General features: G+C 41.4%; 1 protein-coding gene and 1 long non-coding RNA gene across 7 annotated transcripts in view; one reads left to right on the top strand and one right to left on the bottom strand.

Moving 5' to 3' along the window:
• LOC114857571 (NACHT, LRR and PYD domains-containing protein 3-like) overlaps window positions 1–27,063 on the top strand; it is a 37,329-nt gene that overhangs the window by 3,301 nt on the left and 6,965 nt on the right. For 2 of the 6 annotated variants that reach the window (XM_055510607.1, XM_055510604.1), the window contains exons 1-4: window positions 7,349–10,410; window positions 10,700–10,792; window positions 12,151–14,005; window positions 14,463–14,636. In XM_055510607.1, coding sequence (XP_055366582.1) covers window positions 9,954–10,410; window positions 10,700–10,792; window positions 12,151–14,005; window positions 14,463–14,636 — 2,579 coding nt within the window. In that variant the 5' untranslated portion in view covers window positions 7,349–9,953. Of the gene's footprint in view, window positions 1–7,334; window positions 10,411–10,699; window positions 10,793–12,150; window positions 14,006–14,462; window positions 14,637–27,063 lie in introns of those variants that run through there. The other 4 variants (XM_055510605.1, XM_041070473.2, XM_041070474.2 and 1 more) reach the window with 4 other exon arrangements.
• On the bottom strand, window positions 5,443–7,180 carry LOC129604419 (uncharacterized). The gene is made up of 3 exons (XR_008695256.1): window positions 7,040–7,180; window positions 5,983–6,084; window positions 5,443–5,728 (listed from the first exon to the last, which is right to left on the bottom strand). It is a non-coding gene; the product is annotated as an uncharacterized LOC129604419 (long non-coding RNA).

Here is a 27,063-nt window from a genome sequence, read left to right as displayed (position 1 = left end):
GTTGGAAAAAAAAGGATCTATTCCTAAAGTCCGTCATCCACTCACTGGAGTAAGTACATGCTTGATATTTATAATGTTTTAAAATGTTAGTTTGTCCGTTTAAATGTAGTAACCTATGTGTGGGGCAAGTTACTAGCTAGCTATGCTAACGGCTACAGCAAGTCGAGCCTTTGTCCCCTTCAAATGTGCTCATGTGGGCTCCTGCAGCCACACACCTGTGTGGAGAAAAGCTAATGACTAACGGCATCGAGCGGCTACAGGCAGGGAGCGGTGGGTCTAGCGTCTGTCCTTTTTCTGTAATCACATACACCTGCGGAGAACAGCTGATCGTTATCGCCCTTCCAGCGGCGACAGACAGGAAGCGGTGGATCTAGCTCGCTGTAGTAAGTTTGTGCTTGATACTTGTGATCTCTAAATATGTTAGTTGGGTCTGTTTAAAATGCAGTAACCCACGTGTGAGACAAGCTAATCGCTAGCGTCGCTAACGGCTACAGTGAGTCAACTGAGCCTTTGTCCCTTTCAAATGTGCTACTCTGAGTTGGTGCAACCACACACCTGTGTGGGGAACAGCTAATAGCGATGGGCCTTCGATCGGCGACAGGCAGGAAGCGGTGGATCGAGCTTTTGTCCTGTTGACGTGCTGCCGCTCCTGTTTGTGTTGCGTTAGCCGTTAGCATGCCTTTAGGCCTTTGCACTTTAGAGCTACAGCTGGTCGATCGCTACAAAAAGAACCTGCAGATGAACGCGGTTGTGTTTGTTATTACCCCGTCCTGTATCACAGCCTAAATCAACTTGTGATTGGGGGTTATGTCATTGTTCTATCAAATTCTAACATGATTAGTTGGAATGATTACTGTGTTGTGTTTCAAGCTTAGTTGCTAATTAGTCACATCTCTACAATACCTGCTGCTTATCTGGTCAGTTACCGATAGCTTGTACCATAGCCATTATATTTGTAGGACCAATACAATTTACAGTAAATGTAACAGTCTTTTCTATACCGTAGGAGGGCAAATCCCAGTTGCCCACATGCAAGGAGGCTGTCAAACAGAGAAATCACTGCAGACTGTTGGTACACAGACATCTGCTGCCCAGCTCAGGAGTAAAGGTATGTAAGTTTGTATGTACCAACAGTAAGATAGGTAAAGAAGATTTTAATTGGTATATACTGTTTAGATTTTATATTTGAATTGTAACAAGTGTTTATCTGTTGTTTTAGCACAGACAGGCCTGTCCTCTTGTTTGGTTTAATTTTTTGTCTGGAATTGTGTGTTCTTACATTAGAGAAGGTTTTGACCTACATAATAATGAACATTTCACTAATCTACAATTCTGATTGCAGTACCTTTTTGTTTTGATGAGGTGATGGTGAGGACAGCCACAGCTTCCATCTGGTAGAGGACTGCTTCCGCTCAGTCTTCCAAATAGTGATGAGAACAAGGATCACCACATCTCCCTGTTTACCCTACTTTCATGCATTTCGTCTGCAAGGCCCTGCAAAAGCTTCTCCTTCGTCCTCAAACCCCCAGACTTCTTAATTAACTCAGTAACCTATACATTGCACATTGGAGTGTGAAGGTAACAGTTTGTTCTAGCTTTGGAGTAGTGGTGTATTTTTTTGGTTTACAATAAAGTTGGCTTTAACTATTATGTATTTCACTGAACTCTGTTTCTGAAGGGAAAACACTTTTATTTGGGAAATCATAGTATTGAAATTACATGTTTTTCTCTTTCTAATATGTTAAGCTATAAAGTTGAAGCGGCCATAAATAAAACGCATATAAATTATATATAAATAAAGTTAAAAAAATTCTTAATGAGTGTTGCACTCACAAAAAACACATTTTTACTCAAATGGTAAAGGAGTTATTCTACAGGTGGTCTACATGAATCATACTATGAGTGTTTTAGTGTTTTATCCATCAGGAAACTGCCTTCATTTACAACTCAAGCATGAAGAGATGGCAACTCAGATTCTTCACCCCAGGAATCCTCAGCACCAGCTCACTAGCCTCTGTAGACTAGATACCTGTAACAACTTTAGATACAGAGACATATTACTGTCAAATTTATCATGAATGACAAAAAACATAATTAAAAGCAGTAAAAATACGTTAGGTCAATATATAATTTGAACCAATGCTTTTTGTTCCCAGGTAGGTCATGCAGTGATTGCTCTAAATATTAATGCACATTTTTTAAATAAAATTGTCAGAGCAGCAGCACAAGTAAGACAAAAACAGTGAAATGTGTAAATGTAAAATGTATTTATATTATTTCAGCTATGCTCTCAAACTTATTTATTTGTATAATGTAAGCTAAAGTAGTGTTTTCTATTAACGAGAGTTTTCCAGGTAAGTCGTGTTGTGAATATTGAAGCTGCACACGCCATTTAGCATAAGCATTAGCAACCGCTAGTCGCTTTGCATAAATCAATTAAATTGAAGTAAATGCGACATTACCAATGAGACACATCTTGCATCAGCCGAAATGTGGTGACTTCAACAGCCTCCTCTTCAGCTTCAGGGTCAGATTCGGGATCGTAGACGTATGGTTCTACTACGCTACGAACTAGCTGGCTGGCTAACGTCGTGCAGTTCTGTAGTGGGTCTTCTTCTGTGGAGGATGGCGGTGGATTGTATTCTCAATGTCGCACTACTGCCACCTATTGTATCGTAACCGTGCGGTGGCTCGTATCCATGGAGCCAATTTAAAAAAAAAAAACAACAACAAAAAAGGTATGCGCTTCCGCACAGAGGTGTGGTGAGCAGCTTCGCTTGCGACACGCCCAGAAAACACAGCGTTTGCTGATGGGGAGTGAAAACCACACATTGACAGGGGCAGTGTGGACGATCTAAAGGGTTTTATGGGTTGAAAATTTACAGAGACCTTACTGAGACATTAAAGTCTAATATTTTTTAGAATGAAAAGCATGATATGACTCCTTTAAATTCTTCAGTCCGGCAGCCAACAGGCCAAACGTCTTTGTCAGATGCCAGGGTCTCATATAAAGTCTGCTTTTTATATTAGTTGCCTGCTTTGGCTGGCCAGCTTACAGATGCTCTTTTCCTGTAAGTATGGGAACGCCATTTCCTCAGCAGGACTACATCACACACAGATGGGCCTTACACCAACACAAAGCTACGGATTGCACCTTTACGGTGATATTAGAACCAGCTGCAGCTGGGACGTTCCTATCAATTTCTAGGGTCTGGTGAAATATGCGACATTCCGGTGGGGAGCCTGCTTTACTAAAATGCTTATTATTTAATCTCCAATTTCTCTGCAGGGCAAAGTGATATACAAACAGGCCCTACACCACTGAAAGGCTTGAAGGCAGGCCTTTGCAAATATAAAACACCTATATCCTATCAAATGCTGCCAGCCGGTGAATCCAGGCACATTCAGGAGGCCGGCGCCTGTCTGAAACGTGTAAAATTAATATTCATATTTTATATTAATATATATAGTTTTCTCAGCAGAGCAGCAAGACATCAAGATAGGCTTGGCATCAATGCAAAGCCCTCTGTGAGACCTTTAAAATGACACCAAACACTCCTGTCTCAGACGTTCACAACCAAAACCATCGTTTGGTAAGTTTTCCCGTTGTAAATATGCCAGGAGGCACCATGCCGCGTTCGGCAGAGTTCCCAGAATATAGTGAAGTCACGTTCCCAGCCCTTTCGGTTTGCCAGATATTTACCAGCAACCCTGGGGAACTTTTGTGTAATTTTTCTAGGCAGCGGGGCTGGAGCGAGGCCCAGCACGAGCCTGCGCGGCCTCCCACGCGACAGAGGGCCTTTTTTGCCCCAGTTATGGAATTATATGCAAGTTGAGAATTGTTGAGGTGGTGTGAAACCCCATGAATATTGACCGTAACTATTGGAACTTGGCATCTACGCATTGGTATGGCCTCAAGCACGCATAGAGAAACCACGGTTGCGGTTTTAGATTTGCCAATTATGCACCGTATGCGACGCATAAGCAGGCTTCTGACAAATTATGGATTCCATATAAAAAAATTTCTATCATTTTAATCGGGACGCCAAGCCGCGCGCGTACATGTATGACCCCCTCAAGAGGTTTTTTTGAAAAAAGCTGTTGATGTTTCTTCTTTTCCTCTCGACTCTTGTGGTTTAAAGGAGTCATATCATGCTTTTCATTCTAAAAAATATTAGACTTTAATGTCTCAGTAAGGTCTCTGTAAATTTTCATCCCATAAAACCCTTTAGATCGTCCACACTGCCCCTGTCAATGTGTGGTTTTCACTCTCCATCAGCAAACGCTGTGTTTTCTGGGCGTGTCGCAAGCGAAGCTGCTCACCACACCGCTGTGCGGAAGCGCATACCTTTTTTGTTGTTGTTGTTTTTTTTTAATTGGCTCCATTGATACGAGCCACCGCACGGTTAGGATACTATAGGTGGCAGTAGTGCGACATTGAGAATGCAATCCACCGCAATCCTCCACAGAAGAAGAAGACGCACTACAGAACTGCACGACATTAGTCAGCTGGTTCGTAGCGTAGTAGAACCATACGTCTACGATCCCGAATCTGACCCTGAAGCTGAAGAGGAGGCTGTTGAAGTCACCACATTTCGGCTGATGCAAGATGTGTCTCATTGGTAATGTCGCGTTTACTTCAATTTAATTGATTTATGTAATTTGCAAAGCGACTAGCGGTTGCTAATGCGAATGCTAAATGGCGTGTGCAGCTTCAATATTCACAACACGACTTACCTGGAAAACTCTCGTTAATAGAAAACACTACTTTAGCTTACATTATACAAATAAATAAGTTTGAGAGCATAGCTGAAATAATATAAATACATTTTACATTTACACATTTCACTGTTTTTGTCTTACTTGTGCTGCTGCTCTGACAATATTATTTTAAAAATGTGCATTAATATTTAGAGCAATCACTGCATGACCTTCCTGGGAACAAAAAGCATTGGTTCAAATTATATATTGACCTAACGTATTTTTACTGCTTTTAATTATGTTTTTTGTCATTCATGATAAATTTGACAGTAATATGTCTCTGTATCTGAAGTTGTTACAGGTATCTAGTCTACAGAGGCTAGTGAGCTGGTGCTGAGGATTCCTGGGGTGAAGAATCTGAGTTGCCATCTCTTCATGCTTGGATTGTAGATAAAGGCAGAGTTTCCTGATGGATAAAACACTAAAACACTCATAGTATGATTGATGTAGACCACCTGTAGAATAACTCCTTTACCGTTTGAGTAAAAATGTGTTTTTTGTGAGTGCAACACTCATTAAGAATTTTTTTTAACTTTATATATAATTTATATGCGTTTTATTTATGGCTGCTTCAACTTTATAGCTTACCATATTAGAAAGAGAAAAACATGTAATTTCAATACTATGATTTCCTAAATAAAAGTGTTTTCCCTTCAGAAACAGAGTTCAGTGAAATACATAATAGTTAAAGCCAACTTTATTGTAAACCAAAAAAATACACCACTACTCCAAAGCTAGAACAAACTGTTACCTTCACACTCCAATGTGCAATGTATAGGTTACTGAGTTAATTAAGAAGTCTGGGGGTTTGAGGGCGAAGGAGAAGCTTTTGCAGGGCCTTGCAGACGAAATGCATGAAAGTAGGGTAAACAGGGAGATGTGGTGATCCTTGTTCTCATCACTATTTGGAAGACTGAGCGGAAGCAGTCCTCTACCAGATGGAAGCTGTGGCTGTCCTCACCATCACCTCATCAAAACAAAAGGTAGTGCAATCAGAATTGTAGATTAGTGAAATATTCATTATTATGCAGGTCAAAACCTTCTCTAATGTAAGAACACACAATACCAGACAAAAAATTAAACCAAACAAGAGGACAGGCCTGTCTGTGGTAAAACAACAGATAAACAGTTGTTACAATTCAAATATAAAATCCAAACAGTATATACCAATTAAAATCTTCTATTGCCTATCTTACTGTTGGTACATGCAAACTTACATACCTTTACTCCTGAGCTGGGCAGCAGATGTCTGTGTACCAACAGTCTGCAGTGATTTCTCTGTTTGACAGCCTCCTTGCATGTGGGCAACTGGGATTTGCCCTCCTACAGTATAGAAAAGACTGTTACATTTACTGTAAATTGTATTGGTCCTACAAATATAATGGCTATGGTACAAGCTATCGGTAACTGACCAGATAAGCAGCAGGTATTGTAGAGATGTGACTAATTAGCAACTAAGCTTGAAACACAACACAGTAATCATTCCAACTAATCATGTTAGAATTTGATAGAACAATGACATAACCCCAAATCACAAGTTGATTTAGGCTGGACAGGACGGGGTAATAAACATAACCGCTTTCATCTGCAGGTTCTTTTTGTAGCGATCGACCAGCTGTAGCTCTAAAGTGCAAAGGCCTAAAGGCATGCTAACGGCTAACGCAACACAAACAGGAGCGGCAGCACGTCAACAGGACAAAAGCTCGATCCACCGCTTCCTGCCTGTCGCCGATCGAAGGCCCATCGCTATTAGCTGTTCCCCACACAGGTGTGTGGTTGCACCAACTCAGAGTAGCACATTTGAAAGGGACAAAGGCTCAGTTGACTCACTGTAGCCGTTAGCGACGCTAGCGATTAGCTTGTCTCACACGTGGGTTACTGCATTTTAAACAGACCCAACTAACATATTTAGATATCACAAGTATCAAGCACAAACTTACTACAGCGAGCTAGATCCACCGCTTCCTGTCTGTCGCCGCTGGAAGGGCGATAACGATCAGCTGTTCCCCGCAGGTGTATGTGATTACAGAAAAAGGCCAGACGCTAGACCCACCGCTCCCTGCCCGTAGCCGCTCGATGCCGTTAGTCATTAGCTTTTCTCCACACAGGTGTGTGGCTGCAGGAGCCCACATGAGCACATTTGAAGGGGAGAAAGGCTCGGTCGACTGGCTGTAGCCGTTAGCATAGCTAGCTAGTAACTTGCCCCACACATAGGTTACTACATTTAAACGGACAAACTAACATTTTAAAACATTATAAATATCAAGCATGTACTTACTTCAGTGAGTGGATGACGGACTTTAGGAATAGGTCCTTTTTTTTCCAACAGGAGCCGTGAAACAAATCCAGCATTGTACGCACCCTCGTTTGAAATGCACATACGTATAAATGCTGAGGCAGTGTTTCTGGCACCGGTCCGTTAAAAATAAAAGTGACCCACAAATCCTCACTTGTTGATCCCTTGTTAAAGTGAAGAGACTTTGGTGTTGGTTAGAACACCTAAGAACCGAACTATTTCTATGGGAGGACTTGGGCGCTGCCGTGCTGGTCTGTTCACGGTGAGTGAGAGGGGGGGAAATGGCGGACCCAGTTTTGGTTCGGGATCATTGTGGGGGTGGTGGTTCAGGATTTGCAAGGAGAACTTTCAACCAATGTGACGACAACTGGGACACGGCCTCAGAGTAGGTCGTGGCTGTTTTCATTGGATGAGAAAATTTACGTTTTCAAAATGTGAAAAAAGCAGGAAATGCATTTCTACCGTGCTCAGTGTGTGTATATGTGACCTATAGAGTCATATGGACGCTCCAAAATGTCTAAAAAGTGGATTTTGCATGATATGGGCCCTTTAATGCAGCAGAAGCAAGGTGGTGATGCTGTGTTCTCACTCTTTACCTTCCCCCTTTTAGAAAATAGGTAAGTGTTTGCTTTATTGATGCTTTCTTGTATTAGTTTGACTCAGACAGTCTAACGGCTAAATGGTGTGAATGTTGTCACTGACAGCTTGTCACTAGCTGCTAGCAGGCAGTCGCTAGTGCTGTGTTGTAATAACTACACTATTTACAGAACCAAGATCAGGATGGAACCTAAATTCTTTAATTGCAGTGATAGCAGTGAAATAACATGTCTGTATCCTATAACCTAATTTAAAGCTGAGTCTGTAGACAGATGCACAAATAGACTGGAGTTGACAGTTGAAAAGAACACAATTTATTAACAGATCTGAAAATCACAACAAGGCTGGTCAATGCTGTGCTCTTTATCTGCTTCAGGCATCTTTTTTGTCCTGTCCGGCAATTTAACAAGAGGCATGTATTAGGCTGAATGTCAAATTGTGATGGACAGTATACAAATAATATATATACGCATGTTTTGGCAAAGAGCAAGTGAGGATCAGTAATGCAATTGTTAATCGGAATCGAATCCCGTTAATTTTTTGCTAGATTCACAATAATTGAGAACAGGGCCTAGGGGATAATTTGATGCCTTGGCGGAGTGTGGTACAGTAGATGGAATGTTATTCAAGTGGTAAGTGGTAACAATATAGATTTTGTCCAGTTGATATAATATTCTGAAAGTGCTGAGAATTCATCTATAAGGCTGAATGAGACATCTGTGACTTCGGGAGGATCAATAAGACATCATCAGCATATAAACCTATATTACGATTAGCCAATTTTGTCGATATTCCCTCATCATCTAACTGCTGCAGCTAGTGGTTCAATGAATATTAACTAGCAAATAGTGATAAAGAGAGAGAGTGGGCTGTCTGTTCCTGCTATGCAAACTCAGTCTTGGTGAGGTTTGGCTATTTGTTCTGACTGCGGCGTTTGCTTAGCTGTATAATATTTGGATCCAGTTTATACAGTAAATTGGTTCCCAATGCTGGAGTGTAAAACAGGTGCTATGGTGAGTTCATACTGGTCTTACTGGTTTCTGATAGTTAGGAACAGATGGTTTCTCTTTAGTCACCAAAGCTTAAAACAATGGAGTTTAGACTGTTTAAATGACGTCAGTGTTAACTGTTTTGCAAAATGGAAGAGATAATGATCGATCTAATGAGAACAGGTTTACATGTTTGCTACATGTGTCTAAAAAGCAATTTCTGCTTTGTGATGTAACTCTCAACAGAGAGAGAAAATTAATAGGATACCTTCCCACGAGGATGCAGGAATGAAGAAGGTTCAGGATTGCTTAAGGCTGGAACTGTGAAAAGTGTGCATGCAGGATGTTGTCAACTTTCTGGAAAACCTGGCCAGAAAACAGCTTGAAGCAGGCCTTTCTTAACTTTTTAGCCAAGGAAACAGAAACTGGTGAATGATCAGTGATCTCCGGAGGAGTGGTGAACTAGTGACAACATATATTCCCTGGAGGTGGGATTAAAAGAACACCAGGTGTCACAGAGACCAAGATCATCCATGTACTGATTTAAGGGTTTTCAAATGGTTAAACACTTTGAATCAGTTCCCATTCTTCCAGGTATATCCCAAGTGACAATCGTCAATGGTGTCATACAGGAACTTATCTGTCTGGTGTGGATTACTAGTCTTGTGTGCATGTAGTGTGACAGACTTTACAGTAGTTGTGTGGCTGATATTGAGCGCATGTGTGTTCTGTGTTTTGTTTATGTATGTGCAAATGTTTTGCCTGTAAAGTAGCTTTTTATGTGTAGCTGTTGTAGGACTACACAGCTAGCTGACTATGTAAGGCGAAATTGGGGAAGAGAGGGACATACAGAGTATGGAGTAAAAGTGGGTGATGGGAAAAAAGTGATAAAAAGGAAATTAAGGTGGGATAAAATTGAACGGTTCATGTCTGATACATTCTGTGGAGTTAAAGTTATGTACAGCATTGCTTCTATTTTTTCCCTGCAACAAACCTTTTTCTATTAAACAATTTTTTTCACATACCACCTGTTAGTGCAGCCACTGCTTCACGGTCCCTATAGAGCCCTCCGTTGATGTACAGTTTGTCTACGCTGATGACAGCCCTGCAGCCTTCTGCCCTGAACCTCTTACAGATGGGCAACAGCTGGCGGCATCGGTCAGGGATCTCCTTAGGGAACTGATCATTGACACTGTAATCAGTTCCCTTCAGCTGTCTGCCCTGGCTTTTGACCAGTTCCTTTTGCTTAAAGTCATGTCGTGGGCACTGGCCATCCAGTTGTCTTCCTCCCAGTTGATGGGCATGATGAAATGTTTGAGCTCTATGGTGCAGAGACCTGCTCCAGTGCTACTCAGTGTCATTTCACCTCTATGATAATCTTTTTGTCTGTATGTTGTATTGGATGTTCAGTCTCAGGTCTCATCTCTGTCTTCCTACTTTTAATTGGGACACAAGCAATAACCCAACTGACCATTGACAATACTGTTGATGTTCCACAGGGAGTCACAATGGAATCAGGAAATCAAATAAAAATCTTGAAATGTCTCGAGGATCTGACAGAGGATGACTTTAAGAGGTTCAAATGGTACCTTGGGCGTGAAAACATTCCAGATTCTTCTTTGGAAGCTGCGTCGAGGGAGAAAACTGTGACGCTGATGAACAATAACTTTACTGATGGATTGCTGGAAAAGGCCAAGCAGGTGTTTAAGAACATTTACAGACCGGACCTGGTGGAGAAATTGTCAGATACAAGCTCAGGACCACAAGGTCAGTACTGGGAAGAACGTCATGATGTGACGACAGGCTGTGAATGGAGTGTTTCCAGGTTTAAAGCTCGTCCCCATTCACTGCAATTTGCACTTATTAATAATGTTTTCAAGTTTCTGAAACTAACAATAATACCTGGTGCTTACTGCACTTGTGGTGGGTACACAGCATTGTGTTGCCCTGAACATGTCTAATGACAATAAAGCTGAGTCTAAATCTGATTATCTAATAGAGGGACAGGCTGCTTCCCTGATTTAATATCATTATTCACAAATGTCATGTCTCACAGCTGATTCTGGGCAGTTTTCAGAGAGTGTTGTTCAGGCTCCGCCCCCTCCTCAGGCTCCTCCCACTCAGAGTTCACCAGATCAGAACACGGAAGGTGAGTTTACATGACACAAATTGGGTCAGTTTCCATAAGTAATAATGTTACATGCCACAATGTTTTGAATAGTGAATCTGCTGATTGAACAACAGCTGGTTCCTTTATCACGTCTCATTTTCACTTCAGCAGGACCAGAATTTCACAGCAGTCATAGTTGGCAGTTGTTTATGGCAGTCCGAGTCATGTGAATGACTTCTCCTGTTCGGCCTCAGCCTCTGTGTGTGTAGCATGATTTAATTTTGTAAAAAAGTGAAAGAATGTAGTTACTGAGCATGTCTCCTCCGTCATGTTCCCTAGCAATTAGGATGGAGTCCTGATTAAACTGCTTAAGTTAAAAACATTTGCAATACTGTGCGGTCAAAAAAACACGCCTATAAAGTGTTTACAGGATTATTTGCTATTTTTAATATTTGTGTGGTTTGAAACTGTTGAATGAACCATGCAACAACTGGAACCAAGCATACTGTATATTACCACCAATGTTCCCTCTAATTTTCCATGTGTCTGAGCAAACACACAAACCCGTTGGGAGATCCCTTGGACCACAGTGAGCGGCATCAGACTTGTACACTGTGGTCACGCCAGCGTTGCATCTATCCAAATTGCATGGTTTATTAACATCAAATTACAGTTGCCCAGTGTTAGAATACAAAATAAAAGACACTATAAATTAAACTGACAGTGGCAAGGTGGGGGATTTAACCTCAGACCTTCTCTTTCAAAGATCAAAGCTCTACTGACTGAGCTGACAGGCCTTCTATGCACAGAAGGCTGCCTCATATTGAATGAAGGCAATTACATGCAATGTCATTATTACTGATACTAATTTACTTGCTATACCTCACACACGTGGAGACACACATGTCAAAAAATACTCTGAGTAGACAAGGGACCTTTTGAAGACTCAAAAATTTTCGTTACTTACAAAACAAAACAAAAGCCCCAGGGACCAAAGCAAATGACTGTCTGACTAACTGCTCATGTTTGGAAGCGAGTGAGAGTACCGGCACGGAGTACGTGGAGTGATGCTGATGTGACCATTGAAAAGCGAAGAGTGATTCTTTGGTTGTCATTTAAATTGATTAGCTGCGTAAATACATCTGTGAATCGCATCATTGGCTGGAGCAGCCAGTCACCAGTCCGTCGCTGACTCACCTTGCAAAATAACACAGAATGAACTGTTATGTGTTTATTTTACACACATTTTCAAACAGTTAGTTTCCTAACTGTGTCAGCAGTACACAATTGCGCATGCGTGCAACTTACGGGGAACAGTGGTTATCACTAAGAGGTCCTATTTTTTATATCCACATATTTGCATACTAATCTTCATTGTCTTACTCATGTTGACACAGATGGAATGGTTCCAGTACCAGAGCCCCAGCTTATCACTCATTACCAAAAGATGCTCCAGTCCTACATTCAGGACTCCTTCATGAGTGCACAACAAGGGTGGGCACAGAGAAAAGACGGGAAGCCTCTTAACAGCATCTACACAGAGCTGTATGTCACAGCAGGGGGTGATGTACAGCTCAACATGCAGCATGAGGTCAGACAGATTGAAATGGCATCAAGACCAACAGACACAGAAGAATCAATACAACCCAGTGACATTTTCAAATGTCCCTCTGGTGAAAACCGACCTATAAGAACAGTGTTGACCAATGGAATCGCTGGAATTGGAAAAACCTTCCTTGTGCATAAGTTTGTGTTGGACTGGGCTAAACAAATGTCCAATCAAGACGTGCACCTGGTCTTCCCTTTCACCTTCCGCCAGCTGAACTCACTGAAAGAAAGGTTCAGTTTGTCAGAGCTCATTCATGAATGTATCCCAGAAACTCTGTCCATCAGCCTGGAGGCTCTGAACCATGTCTTTACACATTTACAGTCATCAGGAAATGGCAACTATGACAAGAGCAGGTTCAAACTTCTGTTTGTGTTTGATGGACTGGATGAGAGTCGCCTCCAACTGAACTGTAGCACCAGTAAGAAAGAGACCGGTCAGTGTGACGTCACAGAGTCCACCTCAGTGGATGAGCTGGTGACAAACCTCATCAGTGAAAAACTACTACGCTCTGCTCGCATCTGGATCACCACACGACCTGCAGCAGCCAATCAGATTCATGGAGACTTTGTTGACGTGGTGACGGAGGTCAGAGGGTTCACTGACCCACAGAAGGAGGAGTACTTCAGGAAGAGATTCACAGATGAGGAGCAAAGCAACAGAATCATGTCCCACATCAAGACATCACAAAGCCTCCACATCATGTGCCACATCCCAGTCTTCTGCTGGATCACTGCTACAGTTCTGGAGGATCTGCTAGAAACCAGAGAGGAAGCAGAGCTGCCCAAAACCCTGACTGAGATGTACGCAGAGTTCCTGGGTTTTCAGATGGATCAGACAGAAGACAAGTACGGAACAGAACATAGCAGCAACTACATCAAGTCATTAGCTAAACTAGCTTATAAGCAGCTGGAAAAGGGAAACTTGATCTTCTATGAGGAAGACCTGAAAGAGAGTGACATCGATGTCAGTGAAGCCTCAGTGTGTTCAGGAGTGTTTACAGAGATCTTTAAGGAAGAGCGAGGGAGGAAAGCCAAGGAGAAGATGTTCAGCTTTGTTCATCTGAGTGTTCAGGAGTTTCTGGCTGCTGTTTATGTTAGACTGTCACTCATCAACCAAAACAAAAATGTGATGCTTTTGCCACAACTATCACTACGAAACCTGAAAATGTTTTTGACCAAATCTTCACTGACGATCCACAAGATTTCCATCAACAGGGCCCTAAAGAGTCCACACGGACATCTGGACCTATTCTTACGCTTCTTGTTGGGTCTTTCACTGCCGACTAATCAAAAGAAACTACACAAACTTCTGAAAAAAACACAGAGTAGCGTAAAAAACAACCAGAAAACTGTCCAGTACATCAGGAAGAAGCTCAGCAAGGATCTATCTGCAGAGAGAAGCATCAACCTGTTCCACTGTCTGAACGAGCTGAATGATGGTTCTCTGGTGAAGGAGATCCAGCAGAACCTGAGATCAGGGCATCTGTCCACACAGGAACTGTCTCCTGCCCAGTGGTCGGCTCTGGTCTTCATCTTACTGTCATCGGGAGAAGATCTGGATGAGTTCGACCTGAAGAAATACTTGGCTTCAGAGGAGGCTCTGCGGAGGCTGCTGCCCGTCCTTAAGGCCTCCAACAAAGCTCTGTAGGTTCACAGGTACAGCATAAACCAAGTCATGTACAGGTTTTGTGCTGCTTCCTGATTCATTAAGCTTCAGACAGGTTTTGTCCCCAGAGTTACTTCTTGCAAATGTGTGCTTAAATCTCCTGTTTAAGTATGGCAACTGAAAGTCTTTTTTCTAGATTCAAAGACATCCAGTAACCATAACTCAACTTTCAGGTTTCATAGTAGAACATGGCTAGCCACACAGCGTGGCCAATGCAGTTAAGGTTTCATATGATCATAAACCTCTTTCATTATCGGTCCCTGTGTCAATGTGATATTCATAGAGTCACTGGAAACAGGCCAGTTTTAGAACTAATTCTATCTTGTCTATCTTAGTTTCTTTTCTTAGTTTGAAATGACTTTTGTCTACTTTTTGTGATTGTGGTATTTATTTGTCTAAAACACTTTAACATGATTATTATTCATGTTGTTACAGACTGAGTAGCTGTGAACTCTCAGAGAAAAGCTGCAAAGTGCTGTCCTCAGTTCTTAGCTCCCCATCCACAAGTTTAACAGAACTGGACCTGACTAATAACGATCTACAGGATTCAGGGGTGCGACTGCTGCTTGCTGGACTAGAAGGTTCTCATTGCAGGCTGGAAATTCTCAGGTTAGTACAAGCCAGAAATCTATTACTGGTGTATGCTTTGTTTGCAGCTATGGCTGCAAGGTCGCTGGGACCTGCCATGATTATAACCCCCTAACTTAGTGGTAGCAGACCAAGCAAGCCACAGCCTGGGCAAATGTGGAGACTCAAGTACCTTCCATTGATAAAACAGAGGTTGATAGATTTAGTTTAGTTTAGTGATCCAAACTATGGTCACTGAGGTGGTTTGTAGGCTCCTTGTTGTGGCATGAGGGTGGATAGCTGGGTCTGCCTTGATCACCACAAATGGAAACCACCCAGGTGACAGTCTAATAAGATGCTTGAACCCCTGGCTCCTTTAATTATGAAGGAGCAATAGTTAAACTTTGAGCTTTTTTTCCAATATCCAAATTCATTGATTTGGATGGCCCTAGGCGAGATTTCATGTAGCGCCCCATTGCATCGCAGTTACTTCCACTGCTAGTCTGTATACTGATGAAAAATTTTATTGATTCGTACGGTGGCCCTAAAGTGCAAGTCACAAACAAACAAAAAGACGAAACACAACAACATTAACAAGAAACACAACATTAACAGGAAGCACGACGACATTACCAAAAAACATGACGACATTAACAGGAAACACAACAACATTAACAGAAATCACAACATTAATGTTGTGTTAATGTTAATGTCTTTTAGAAGTTTGCAGCAGAAGCAGTTCAAGCTAGTATATAAGCCAGCTTCATCTGACTTTTTCTCCATTGAATAAGACTTAGTTGTAATAGTCATCATGACACCTTCTACCATTTGTTTAGGGAATGTGAAGCTATTTTCTATTTGAAATAGACCACTGTGAACTAACTCTGATTGTACCGTATCAGTAAGAAAAGATGGCCAGTCAGCCGGGTCTATTGGAGCAACAAAAGGTCTGCTTGATGCTGCTGCTGCATCACTGGTACGTTGTGCTGTTGATGTGGAGGTGACAGTAGGATTTGCAATGGTGGGACTGAGAAACCTCATTATGTTACAGTAGTAAGAGTATGTGACACCAGTCTAGTAATAAACACATGATTTTACAGCTATACTTACAACTATTGAAAATGAAGAGCATGGAAGAGAACGGGAAGTGACATCATTTCATTACGACAGATTATAATAAAATAAAGTGACAGTTTCAACACATATGAGAACACAAGTCTAACACCCTTACCTTGTTCTCATATTGTTTACCCGGATACACTTATGTATAGCCAAAGAACCATTTTTGAAACTTAAGCATTCTTACTCTTTAACTGGTTTTGTCAGTATGTCTGCGGCCATCTCTTCTGATGGACAATATTCCATGTTTATTTTTCCTTCGTTTAAGGCATCATGAATGAAGTCATATCTTACATCTTGGTCTGTTCACTGGATTTTTGCTTAGAGCAATGGCACCTTGATTATCTCCAAAAACTTTGTGTAGCGGAGGGGGTAACTTAAATAGTCCACCCTGGATGACTGAAGTAGTGCCAGATCTAGGTCTGCAATTCTCCAGTCAAATCGGCCCCAATACACTATGTGGATAGGTATGTGGTTTCCTACCTAGTCTGACTGCCGGCCACTGGGTGCAGGATAGGGGGCTCCAGAATGTCATCCACTGTCACAATGGCTACCTGGAGTGATGCGTGTCCAACTATTTTAAGGACGCGGTCTCTCCCACTCCCCACACCAGATTAGGTAGGTGGGACACCCCTACTCCAGGGTAAATTTACCCAACAATAGACAAAACAATGTGGTCACTTTGGAGTGAACAAATGGACGGAACATTTATTCAAATGACCCCTTCCCCCCTTTTCTGGTAACCAAAATAAACTAAAAAAAATAATATTACATTCAGGTCGGTGTACTTTAAAATCAAGCTTCACCCATAAACACAGTACACTACCCTTATAACCCTATTTATAACCTCACAGAGGATCTTGAGGATGTAAACAGTATTCTTACAAAAGAAACAAACAAAGGTTCTCCCGACAGCATGGTAGTAGCAATATTAACATTGGGCATCAATAAGCTCTTCATAGTACAAAATAAAAAAAATAAAAATATAAAAAATATATCAGTGTTCAGTCTCTACTCACTCCATTACGGTCGCGACACACAGTCCAAAAAAACAACAATCCTTGCTCAGTCTTTGCTGCAACTCTCAAAAAAAACATCCGTCGAAACGTCCAGTGTATCACTCAATGATGGGAGACACGGCAGCTCGGTCCCAGCTGGCGTGACTCCTCCAACATGTCCGGTCGCGGCTCAAATTAAACCATCAGCTCACCACAAGTACAGGAAAACACTAGAACGCGCTCCGGGAAATCGCTCGACTGTTGCTCGTAGTGATGGGTTCGGCAACGCCGATGCGTCGGCGCCTGCGTCGAACTCTTAGAGCGAAACACTGTGTCGGTGCGCGTATCGCGTTGAGAAAGCACGTGACCGATACAGTTCCTGTATCAGTCACTGTGACGCGCCAGACTGTGTTTATAAGAAAGCGCATGTGTCGGGCTGCATCTGCCAAAAGGGGGATCCCCTGAGCGTTTGCCGTTCATCGTCAAATTCATATATAATTCATCTCATATCGGAAAATAAGGTGTCTTTTTTTATTAAATTTTATAGTAAAGTGAAAGTGTATTAATAAAATAATTAATTAATTTTAAAAAGTTTTCACTTGAACTCTCTGAATTCAGATTAATTTCAAAGTGACCCTTAGTTTACTAATAATAGTATTTTATGCAGGTTAAATGTCACATTTGTTAGACAGAACTTTCCTATTTAAACAAAACCACCTCAGTGTGTTGACCCAGCAACACTTCTAGACCCCAGATTTAAATCACCCTGGTTCCTCCAAGTGCAATGAGGGCATCAGTAGACTGCAGACAGCAGCTGTCTACACCTACTTCAGACATGTTATTTAGCATTATTTGTTTCTTGTTGTTTGCAAATCATTTACTAAAATGCCAGTTTGTTGTTTCTAGATAACCTTTGGCAAGATCTCCTTATTGCAGTGGGCAGGCAGACCAAATTTGCTTAAAAAAAAGGCATCCTCATTCACAACATGTTAACTTAGATTTTTACGTTATGATACATGTCCACTTTATCGACTGCATCTAAAAATATCAATTTTAAATTTAAATGAAGAAATGAAAAAATACTATGTAACATACAGTGGCTTAAATTATATTATTGTATATATTAAGTCACAAAATCAGTGTCAGCTGAGTCTGTCAACTAGGTTGCCTGTAGGGAGTTTTAATGGCCAGCAGGCGTCAGTATTCAGTGACACAGTATGGGCACAGTATCAATGCAGTTTTGCAATGTGTCGAAACGTTTCATGGCGCCTCATCTACCCATCACTAGTTGCTCGCATGGCAGGGAAAAACCGTCCTCTCTTTGCTTCGCACTCCCGTTTACGTTTTTCCGCACTACCTGCGTCTCTTCTCTCGTTCCCGCTCTTTCCTTTTTTGTTCCGCTTTCCACTTCCGCTATCTGATGGGTCACTGCTTGCAGTCCGCCGGAACTTCCGACTTGAAGATAGGTCCCCCAAAATAAAATAACAGAGTACAGTGTCGTCTTTACTAACCAATTCGCGTCCCTACATTTAGTACATGTGTACCTTTCACTGTGCATGCCATTTAACAGTTGAGTTAAGCACATGCTTTCCTGAGTAGTGGCTGCAAGTCCAATGTATTCAGCTTCAAATGTTAAGAGTGCCACTGTATGTTGTTTCTTTGTTCCTAGGATATTACTGGCCCCTGTTTTGTAGGAGCAAAACAGTAGCGTGTTGTACTGCGTCTGTCTTCTACAGAGGATGCCCAGTCAGAGTCACTAAAAGCAATAAGATTTAGATCCCAATTGTCAGGGATCAGCACCTGGTCGTCACTGTTATTTTCCACCTTGCTTTCCGGTTTTATTTTGACACTCCTTGTGAGAATCCCGTCGTCCCATGTCCCATGGCTAGTTAGTAAGTTTCTGTTTTGCCTTGTACTTGTTGTTATTCGCTCCTTGTCGATTCTTTTGTCAGTTTTCCTTATTGCCGGTGTCTGACCGCGCGATTACTTTATGTTCCCTGTTTTGGCGTTAACCAGTCCGGCTATTAAATAAATTACTAGACTGAGTTTGGCCTAGCTGTGCATTTGGGTCCTGCATCACGATCACGCTCAGCCGGTCCGTGACTCCCATGCTTTTCTTAAAGATCAGTTCATAGTCCTTTGTGCCTTTTAGATATCTGAGGACTTGTTTTGCTGCTACTAGATCCTCTCTTGTAGGATGAGCTAGTGTTTGAGATAGTCTGCTGACAACCCAGCTTATATCTGGTCTTGTGCAAGTCATAGCAAATATTAAACTGCCCACAATTTCTCTGTATTCCCTAGGATTCACCGTCTCATTTCTGTCACTTCCTTCACTTGCCATAGTGTACATTTTTAGTTCAAAAGGTGTGGACCTGTGTTTGCACTCTGACATTCCAAAGCGTTCTAACATCCTTTGAATGTACCCTTTTTGATTCATCCTAATTTCACTCTCTTTTTGTTCAAAATGTATTCCCAGGAAGTTAGATATTTTATTTTTCACACACAGCTTACAGTCTCACCGTCTGCTCTTCGACCTCATCTATTTGTCTTGATGTATCCAAGAAAAAATTCCAGCAAGGTTTTCACTTGTACTCTATGCCACTGTATGTGTGTCTGTTTTTGGCTTTGTATTATTTTGTACTGCAACTTGCTTCCACTGTCGGACTAGCGCTGGTCAAGTTGGCTGCTGATGAAATTTACCCGCTGTGGGACTAATAAAGGTCTATCTTAAATTATATCCTACATTTTACAGGCAGCCAGTGCAGAGAAGCTAATGTAGGAGAAATGTGATCTCTCAGTCCAATCAGAACTCTGACTGCAGCATTTTGAATTAGGTGCAGGCTTTTTAAGATGACTCCAAGTAGAATCTGAAGCTAATGTTAAGTCATTCAAAGTAACTCTGACTCAACAGTGTCTCTGTGATTTTTAGGTCCAACAATAGGACTTTCAGTTTTATCTGAATTTAGTTGAAGGATGTTTTGGGACATCTCGGATTTGATCAAAGACATGTACGTTCTGATTCAGCCCTCCAGCCTGTTGGAGGAGCCTTACTTTGTCGTAACCTGATGTGATGTGGTTTCCTGTTTTAGTTCCTGTCTGGAGACTAGTGTCATTATTTCCACCTGGGTGTTTAGTATTTAAGTTCCTAGTTTGAGTTCAGTCTTTGTCAGTTCATTGTTGGTGGTACATGGATGTTGATCTCTCCAGTCACTCCTGTCTTGGCGGCCCTGCTGCCTTTCTGTGTGGAGTTTACACGTTCTCCCCGTGTTTGCGTGGGTTCTCTTCGGGTTCTCCGGCTTCCTCCCACAGTCCAAAGACGTGCATTAGGTTGATTGGCTTCTCTCCATTGCCCGTAGGTGTGAGTGTGTGTGTGCGAAGGATTGTCGACCTGTCCAGGATGTACGCTGCCTCTCGCCCATAGCCAGCTGGATTAGGCTCCAGAACCCCTGCAACCCCGCATATGGGATTCAGCGGCTTGGAAAATGGATGGATGGATGAAACTATTTGCATCTACGTTTTTGGGGTCGTTGCATTTGGGTCCTCTATTCCAGTCCTGTTTGTAGGCCGTAGTAGTCTATTCCTCGCTTAGTGAGCGTTTTGAGTCCAATTTGTCCCATGCTTGTAACAATATATAGCTCAGTATTTCAACTCCCTTTTGTTTGGAAAACCATTCACAAACTTCAGCTTGTACAAAATGTATTACAAGAACTCATACTCATATAATATAACTTATATACTGTAACTTGCATAACAAGGCCAATGTCTTAGGTTGATCTATGGCTAGTCTTAAGACTGGAGGCAGTGAATATGTAGGTGTGAACTGTGGTTCAGAGACTTCTTCATGAGATCTGCTTAAGTGGTCAAGGACAAAACACAAGGAGCAAACAAACCTCGACACATGACAGGAAACCTGAAGCAAATAACTTGAGTTAAACAAGCGTAACATCACCATAACAGTGGCAACGACCCAACAAAAGACACAATACAAACGAAGACCTTAAATACAAATTCCAAACAAGTAACATCCATCCATCCATTTTCTAAACCGCTTATTCCCTAATGCGGGGTCACGGGGGTGCTGGAGCCTAACCCAGCTGACTATGGGCGAGAGGCAGGGTACACCCTGGACGAGTCGCCAGCCCATCGCAGACAGGTAACACTGACCAACTAATTTTAACTGTCTCCAAATGTCCTAAGACAGGAATTCACATAACAGAAAACAACAACTCAGCCAGAGTGCCCCCTGTAAGCATGGAAGCCTAAATTATAACTGTTTCTGTCTGAGTGTGTTGTATAGACAGTTACTAGTTACTAGTTACAGGTTACTAGTTTTCCCTCTGGTGGGTGATGAGAGTCAGAATGTACTGATACACCAGAAACCTCACCCTGTGTTCTTTGGGAGACTGGGAAGGCAGTTATGCGTGGTAGAATTATTTCATATTCATCGCACAAGAAAAAAAAGGACATGCTACTTGAATTAGAATTAGAGCAAAAAATAAAATCTCTAGAGATTAAATATGCTGCCTCTCCAACCAATGATAGAATCCTAGAAGACCTAAGGAATCTAAAGTTGAAATTAAATAATATAATTGATTGCAAAACTCAGTTTGAGATAGATCAATTACGCTGGGAGAACTTTGACCATGCTAACAAATGTGGTAAATTTTTAGCTAACCAATTAAAAAAAATAAAGAGAAACAAATCATCCATTCAATAACTAATAAGAAAGGTAATATTACTCGTGATCCCCATGAAATAAATGATACCTTTAAAAACTTTTACCAAGAGTTATATACGTCCCAAATAGATCCATCCACCTCAGCCATAGAGGAGTTCCTGAATAAACTAGAACTGCCAAAGCTAAAGGAAGAACAAACCACAACTCATTGTTATCTTTGGCAGAACTGCATGGAGCTCTGCAGGAGATGCCCAATAAAAAAGCTCCAGGACCAGAGGGATTCCCAACTGATCGTTTTAACCATACCCTCAATCTTGTCCTGACATATGGGGTTGAAATTGATAATTTAATAGTTCTTCCCCAAAACCCTCTGTTATCTGACCATTTCTTATTAACTTTTGAATGTAGCACAATTGCCCTTACAATAGCTGGAAAGAAATGTTACTATAGAAGATGTTTATCTGACAATGCTGTTGCCAGATTCAAGCAGATGATTCCATCATCTTTTGCCTCAATGTCTTGTAGATACACAGAGAACAATCACCTTAATCCTTATGAACAGGTTGACTGTCTTGTAGATGATGCTGCAGCTTCTCTATGTACAATGATAGACACAGTGGCTCCTCTGAAGAAGAAGACAGTGAATCAGAGGAGGTTAGCTCTGTGGTATAACTCAGAGATCTGCAGCCTAAAGCAAAGGACCAGACAACTAGAAAGACAGTGGCGTTCCAACAAAATAAATGTAAACTGCATTGCATGGAAGGACAGTCTAATAAAATATAAAAAAGCACTTTGTGCTGCTAGAAAAACATATTATTCCTCCCTAATTGAGGAAAACAAAAACAAGAAAATAAGTCAATAATCATATTTGTATCAGATTTTATTTCGTGATCCGATAGCCTACCCAGGTTTCTTTTCAGCACTGTAGCCAGGCTGACAAAGAGTCATAACTGTGTTGAGTCTACTATCCCCTTAAATCTCAGCAGCAATGACTTTATGAACTACTTTACTAATAAAATTAGCATCATTAGAAAAAACACTCAGCAGCGACTTCTTCCAAACGACAGGAAGCACTGTCTAGATCCATCAACTTTAAATATACCAAATCCTCTGTCTTACCTTAGCCAGCTTCTTCCCCATAACTCATATGGAGTTAACCTCAATAATCAACTCTTCCAAGTCGTCCACTTGTCTTTTAGATCCAATCCCAACCAGATTACTCAAAGAAGTTCTACCTTTAATCAGCTCGTCTATATTAAATCAAATCAACCAATCTTTACAACTAGGCTATGTACTACAGGCTTTTAAGGTGGCTGTGGTCAAGCCTCTATTGAAAAAACCAACCCTGTGTCACGGAACGGCAGAGAGAGGACCCAAATGCACAGTGCTGACAGACAGATGGTATGCGTAAAAGAGCTTTAATACAGAAATCGTAGTCACAAACAGTCCAGGTCATTCACGTATGGGCACAAGGATTGAGGCACAGAGGGAGCAGGCTTAATCAGGTCCAGTTAACAGGCAGGGTTCAGTAACAGAATAAACAGAGTATGGTACCGGTCAGGATCAGGTGAGAAACAGCGGTCGGGGACTCGGAACAGGGTCGAAGATGAGGTAAATTGAACAAGGACTGCTGGAAGGTGACAACATGCGTGCAACAATCTGGCAACTGGCTATGGTAGGTACTGGGGTTTATTTATTGGTGGTGATTGCTAGATTATTGACAGGTGTGCATGGTGAACCGGGAGTGACATGAACAAAAAACGGAAGTCCTTCAACATTAACAGGAAATGAAACTGGAACCAAAAACATGGCAACTAAGTCCTTTCAAAACAAAACCAAAACCTGACACCCTGGACCCTGGACAACTAGCCAACTATAGGCCCATTTCAAATTTACCCTTTATTCACAAGATTCTGGAAAAAATCGTGGCTAAACAATTATCGGACCACCTGAGTGGGAATAACCTGTACGAAGATTTTCAGTCAGGATTTAGAAAACATCATAGCACAAAAACAGCTCTGGTTAGAGTCACTAATCATCTTCTATTAGCTTCGGACAATGGTCTAGTTTCTGTCCTTGTCCTGTTAGATCTTAGTGCTGCATTTGATACAATTGATCATAACATTCTATTACAGACACTAAAACATAGAATCGGGATTAAAGGAACAGCATTGGGATGGTTTAAATCCTATTTGTTGAACAGATTCCAGTTTGTTCATGTAAATGATGAATTCTCCACTTGCACAAGGATTAGCTATGGAGTTCCACAGGGTTCTGTGCTGGGTCCAATTCTGTTTAGCCTATACATGTCTTCTCTAGGTGAGATTATTAGAAAGCATTCTATTAATTTTCATTGTTACGCAGATGATACTCAGCTATATATGTCCTTGGAACCAAATGAAACAGATCAACTAGTCAAAATTCAGGGTTGTTTAAAGACATCAAATCCTGGATGTCCCAAAACTTCCTTCAACTAAATTCAGATAAAACTGAAATTCTTATTGTTGGGCCTAAAAATCTGAGAGAGACACTTGAGTCAGATAGCCAACCTGGATGGCATAACATTAGCTTCAGACTCTACTGTGAGGAACCTTGGTGTCATCTTTGACCAGGATCTCTCTTTTACATCATACATTAAACAAATCTCCAGAACCGCCTACTTCTATCTTAGAAATATAGCTAAAATCAGAAGCATCCTCTCTCAGAGTGATGCAGAGAAACTGATCCATGCATTTGTTACCGCTAGGCTGGACTACTGTAACTCCTTACTCATAGGGTGTCCTAACAGCTCCTTAAAAAGCCTACAGCTTATTCAAAATGCTGCAGCCAGTGTCCTGACAGGACTTAGAAAGAGAGATAACAATTCTTCTACATTAGCTCTCTGCACTGGCTGCCTATAAAATGGAGGATAGAATTTAAAATTCTCATTCTCACCTACAAAGTACTCAATGATAAAGCTCCTTCTTATCTTAAAGACCTCATAGTTCCTTATGCTCCCAGCAGAACACTTGGTTCTCAGAGCGCTGGGCTACTTGTGGTTCCTAGAGTGTTTAAATGTAGAACGGGGGCAGAGCTTTTAGCTACCAAGCTCCTCTCCTCTGGAACCAGCTCCCTCTTCAGGTTCGAGAAGCTGACACACTCTCCACCTTTAAGATTAGGCTTAAAACCTTCCTTTTTGCTTATAAGCTTATAAAAGCTTATAGTTAGAGATGGTTCAGGTCACTGGCAATGATTGTTAATCACAGGAACCATCTCTTAGTTAAGCTGCAATAGACATAGACTGCTGGGGGACTTATACACTGAGCTCCTCTGTTTCCTTCTACCTCTTCTGTCCAATAACCTCCCATCATTGTCCCATGTTTAACTAACCTTGTCTCTTTCTCTCCAGTAGTTGTGCTTCTCTCCTCTCTCTCTCTCTCTCTCTCTCTCTCTCTCTCTCTCTCTCTCCCCCACTCTCTCCCCCTCTCTGTCCTTACCTACAGGTATCATTGGACTCAAGTTTGGTGTCTGTGATAGGCAGCTGCGGATCCAACCATCCTGCCTGTATCCAGTCCCTGGTCCAACCATCCTGCCTGTGCTCTGTTGTTGCTTGTTGTTGCTTGTTGTTGTTGCTGTGCTGTTCTCTCTCTCTATCCTCTCACCCCAACCGGTTGAGGCAGATGGCCGCCCACATCCAGCCTGGTTCTGCTGGAGGTTTCTTCCTCATTAGAGAGGGAGTTTTTCCTCTCCACTGTTGCTGTCAAATTAAATGCTTGCTGTATGTGGGATTTGTTGGGTTTAGTTGTGTGAGGCTTTAAACCTTACTTTGTAAAGTGCCTTGAGATAACTTTGTTGTGATTTGGCGCTTTTTAAATAAAATTGAAAATAAAAAATGGAATTTTATAAAGAGTTCTGGTCCATGCTGGCACCCAGCTTTTACAAGATGGTAGCTGAAATTAAACAACAGCATTCATTACCCACAAATATGAATTCTGCCTTCATAAGCCTGCTCCAAAAACAAGGAAAAGACCCTACACTCCCATCAAGTTATAGACCAATTTCACTAATAAATGTAGATCTTAAAATAGTTTGTAAAGCACTTGCTAGAAGATTAGAAAAAATCACTCCATATATAATTCACTCTGATCAAACAGGCGTCATTAAAGGTAGACAGTCAACAAACAATATGAGCAGTTTAATCAACTTAATTGATTATGTCACCACCCATAAACTAGAGTCAGCCATCGTCTCCTTAGATGCAGAAAAAGCTTTTGATAGAGTAAACTGGAAGTTTCTTTTAGCCACTCTGCACAAATTCGGCATTGGGAAATCATTCAGCTCAGCAAATGCCGCAGTCAGAACAAACAACCAGATCTCACCAAGGTTTAATCTGCATAGAGGGACAAGACAGGGCTGCCCACTTTCCCCATCACTATTTGCAATATTTATTGAACCTCTAGCCGCAGCAATAAGACAGCATGAAGGAATTACTGGAATATCGACCAAATCAGTAAATCATAAAATAAGTTTATATGCTGACGATGTGTTACTGTTTCTCCTGGAGCCACAGACGTCTCATCCTACAACTATCAGCCTCATAGATGAATTCTCAGGACTTTCAGAATACTCTATTAACTGGACCAAATGCCAACCTCAAAAGATGGCAGTCCTTACCCATTTCACTAAAAACAAATTAATTACATATTCTCAATGATTCCAACTAAGCCAGCCCAGGACGTTAGACTCCTACATCTCACAGTTTTTGTGGAAAACCAAGCCACCACGAATTAGTTTAAAAACTCTTCAAAAATCCAGACGCTGCGGCGGCCTAGAACTACCTAACTTCCACCACTATTTTCTTGCCAATAGACTGAACCATGTCCACAAATGGATAAAACCCATACCAGCAGACTCCTCCTGGATAGACATTGAACAAACATTTTGTGGAAATATTAAAGTTGCAGATCTGCCATTTATCAGCACCAAAATCAAACATCATAGTTGTCACCAGAGCATTAGCATAAAAGCATCTCCGACAGCCTGGTGGGATTGTCTTAAAATTAATCGGTCTTCGCTTACTCTTTGCCAAACACACCTCTCTTGAACAATCCAGACATCATACAAAACAAAAAGGCAATACATTTTCCAACTTGGCATACAAAAGGGATAACACTCTGAAACATGTTTTCACAAGTGACAAGTTTACCTCTTTTGAAGAATTAGTGTTCCACTATGAAATCACTAGTGCCAATTTCTTAGAATACCAACAACTAAAGTCAATACTTAATGCAAAAAGTAAGAATACTCCCATCCACATGCAACCACCACCAGTAATAGAGCGATTTATTGATATATCAGGGAAAAGGACAGTATCCAAAATCTATATCTTAATTTCCAATGTGGATCAGACAGTGAGCCTTCCAATCTCTAAATGGGAAGCTGATCTCAACATCACCACTAATTACACGTTCTGGAATAATATATGTTCTAATTTATTCAGAATGACAAAAAATACAAATAATACAATAAAAATTCTTCATAGAACTCACTATACAGGACAAAGGATGTTCCAAATGGGTCTCACAAACTCAAATATTAGCCCTCACTGTACAGATAACACAGCAGATAGATTCCTACATGCATTCTGGTCATGTTCACCTGTGCAGCAATTTTGGCAAAGAGTATGTGAACACCT

This window comes from Betta splendens, chromosome 1 (assembly GCF_900634795.4).
Source record: "Betta splendens chromosome 1, fBetSpl5.4, whole genome shotgun sequence".
In the NCBI taxonomy this organism is placed as follows: Eukaryota; Metazoa; Chordata; class Actinopteri; order Anabantiformes; family Osphronemidae; genus Betta; species Betta splendens.
Note: the sequence above shows the minus strand (reverse complement) of the source record. Positions and strands in the feature narration are given on the sequence as shown.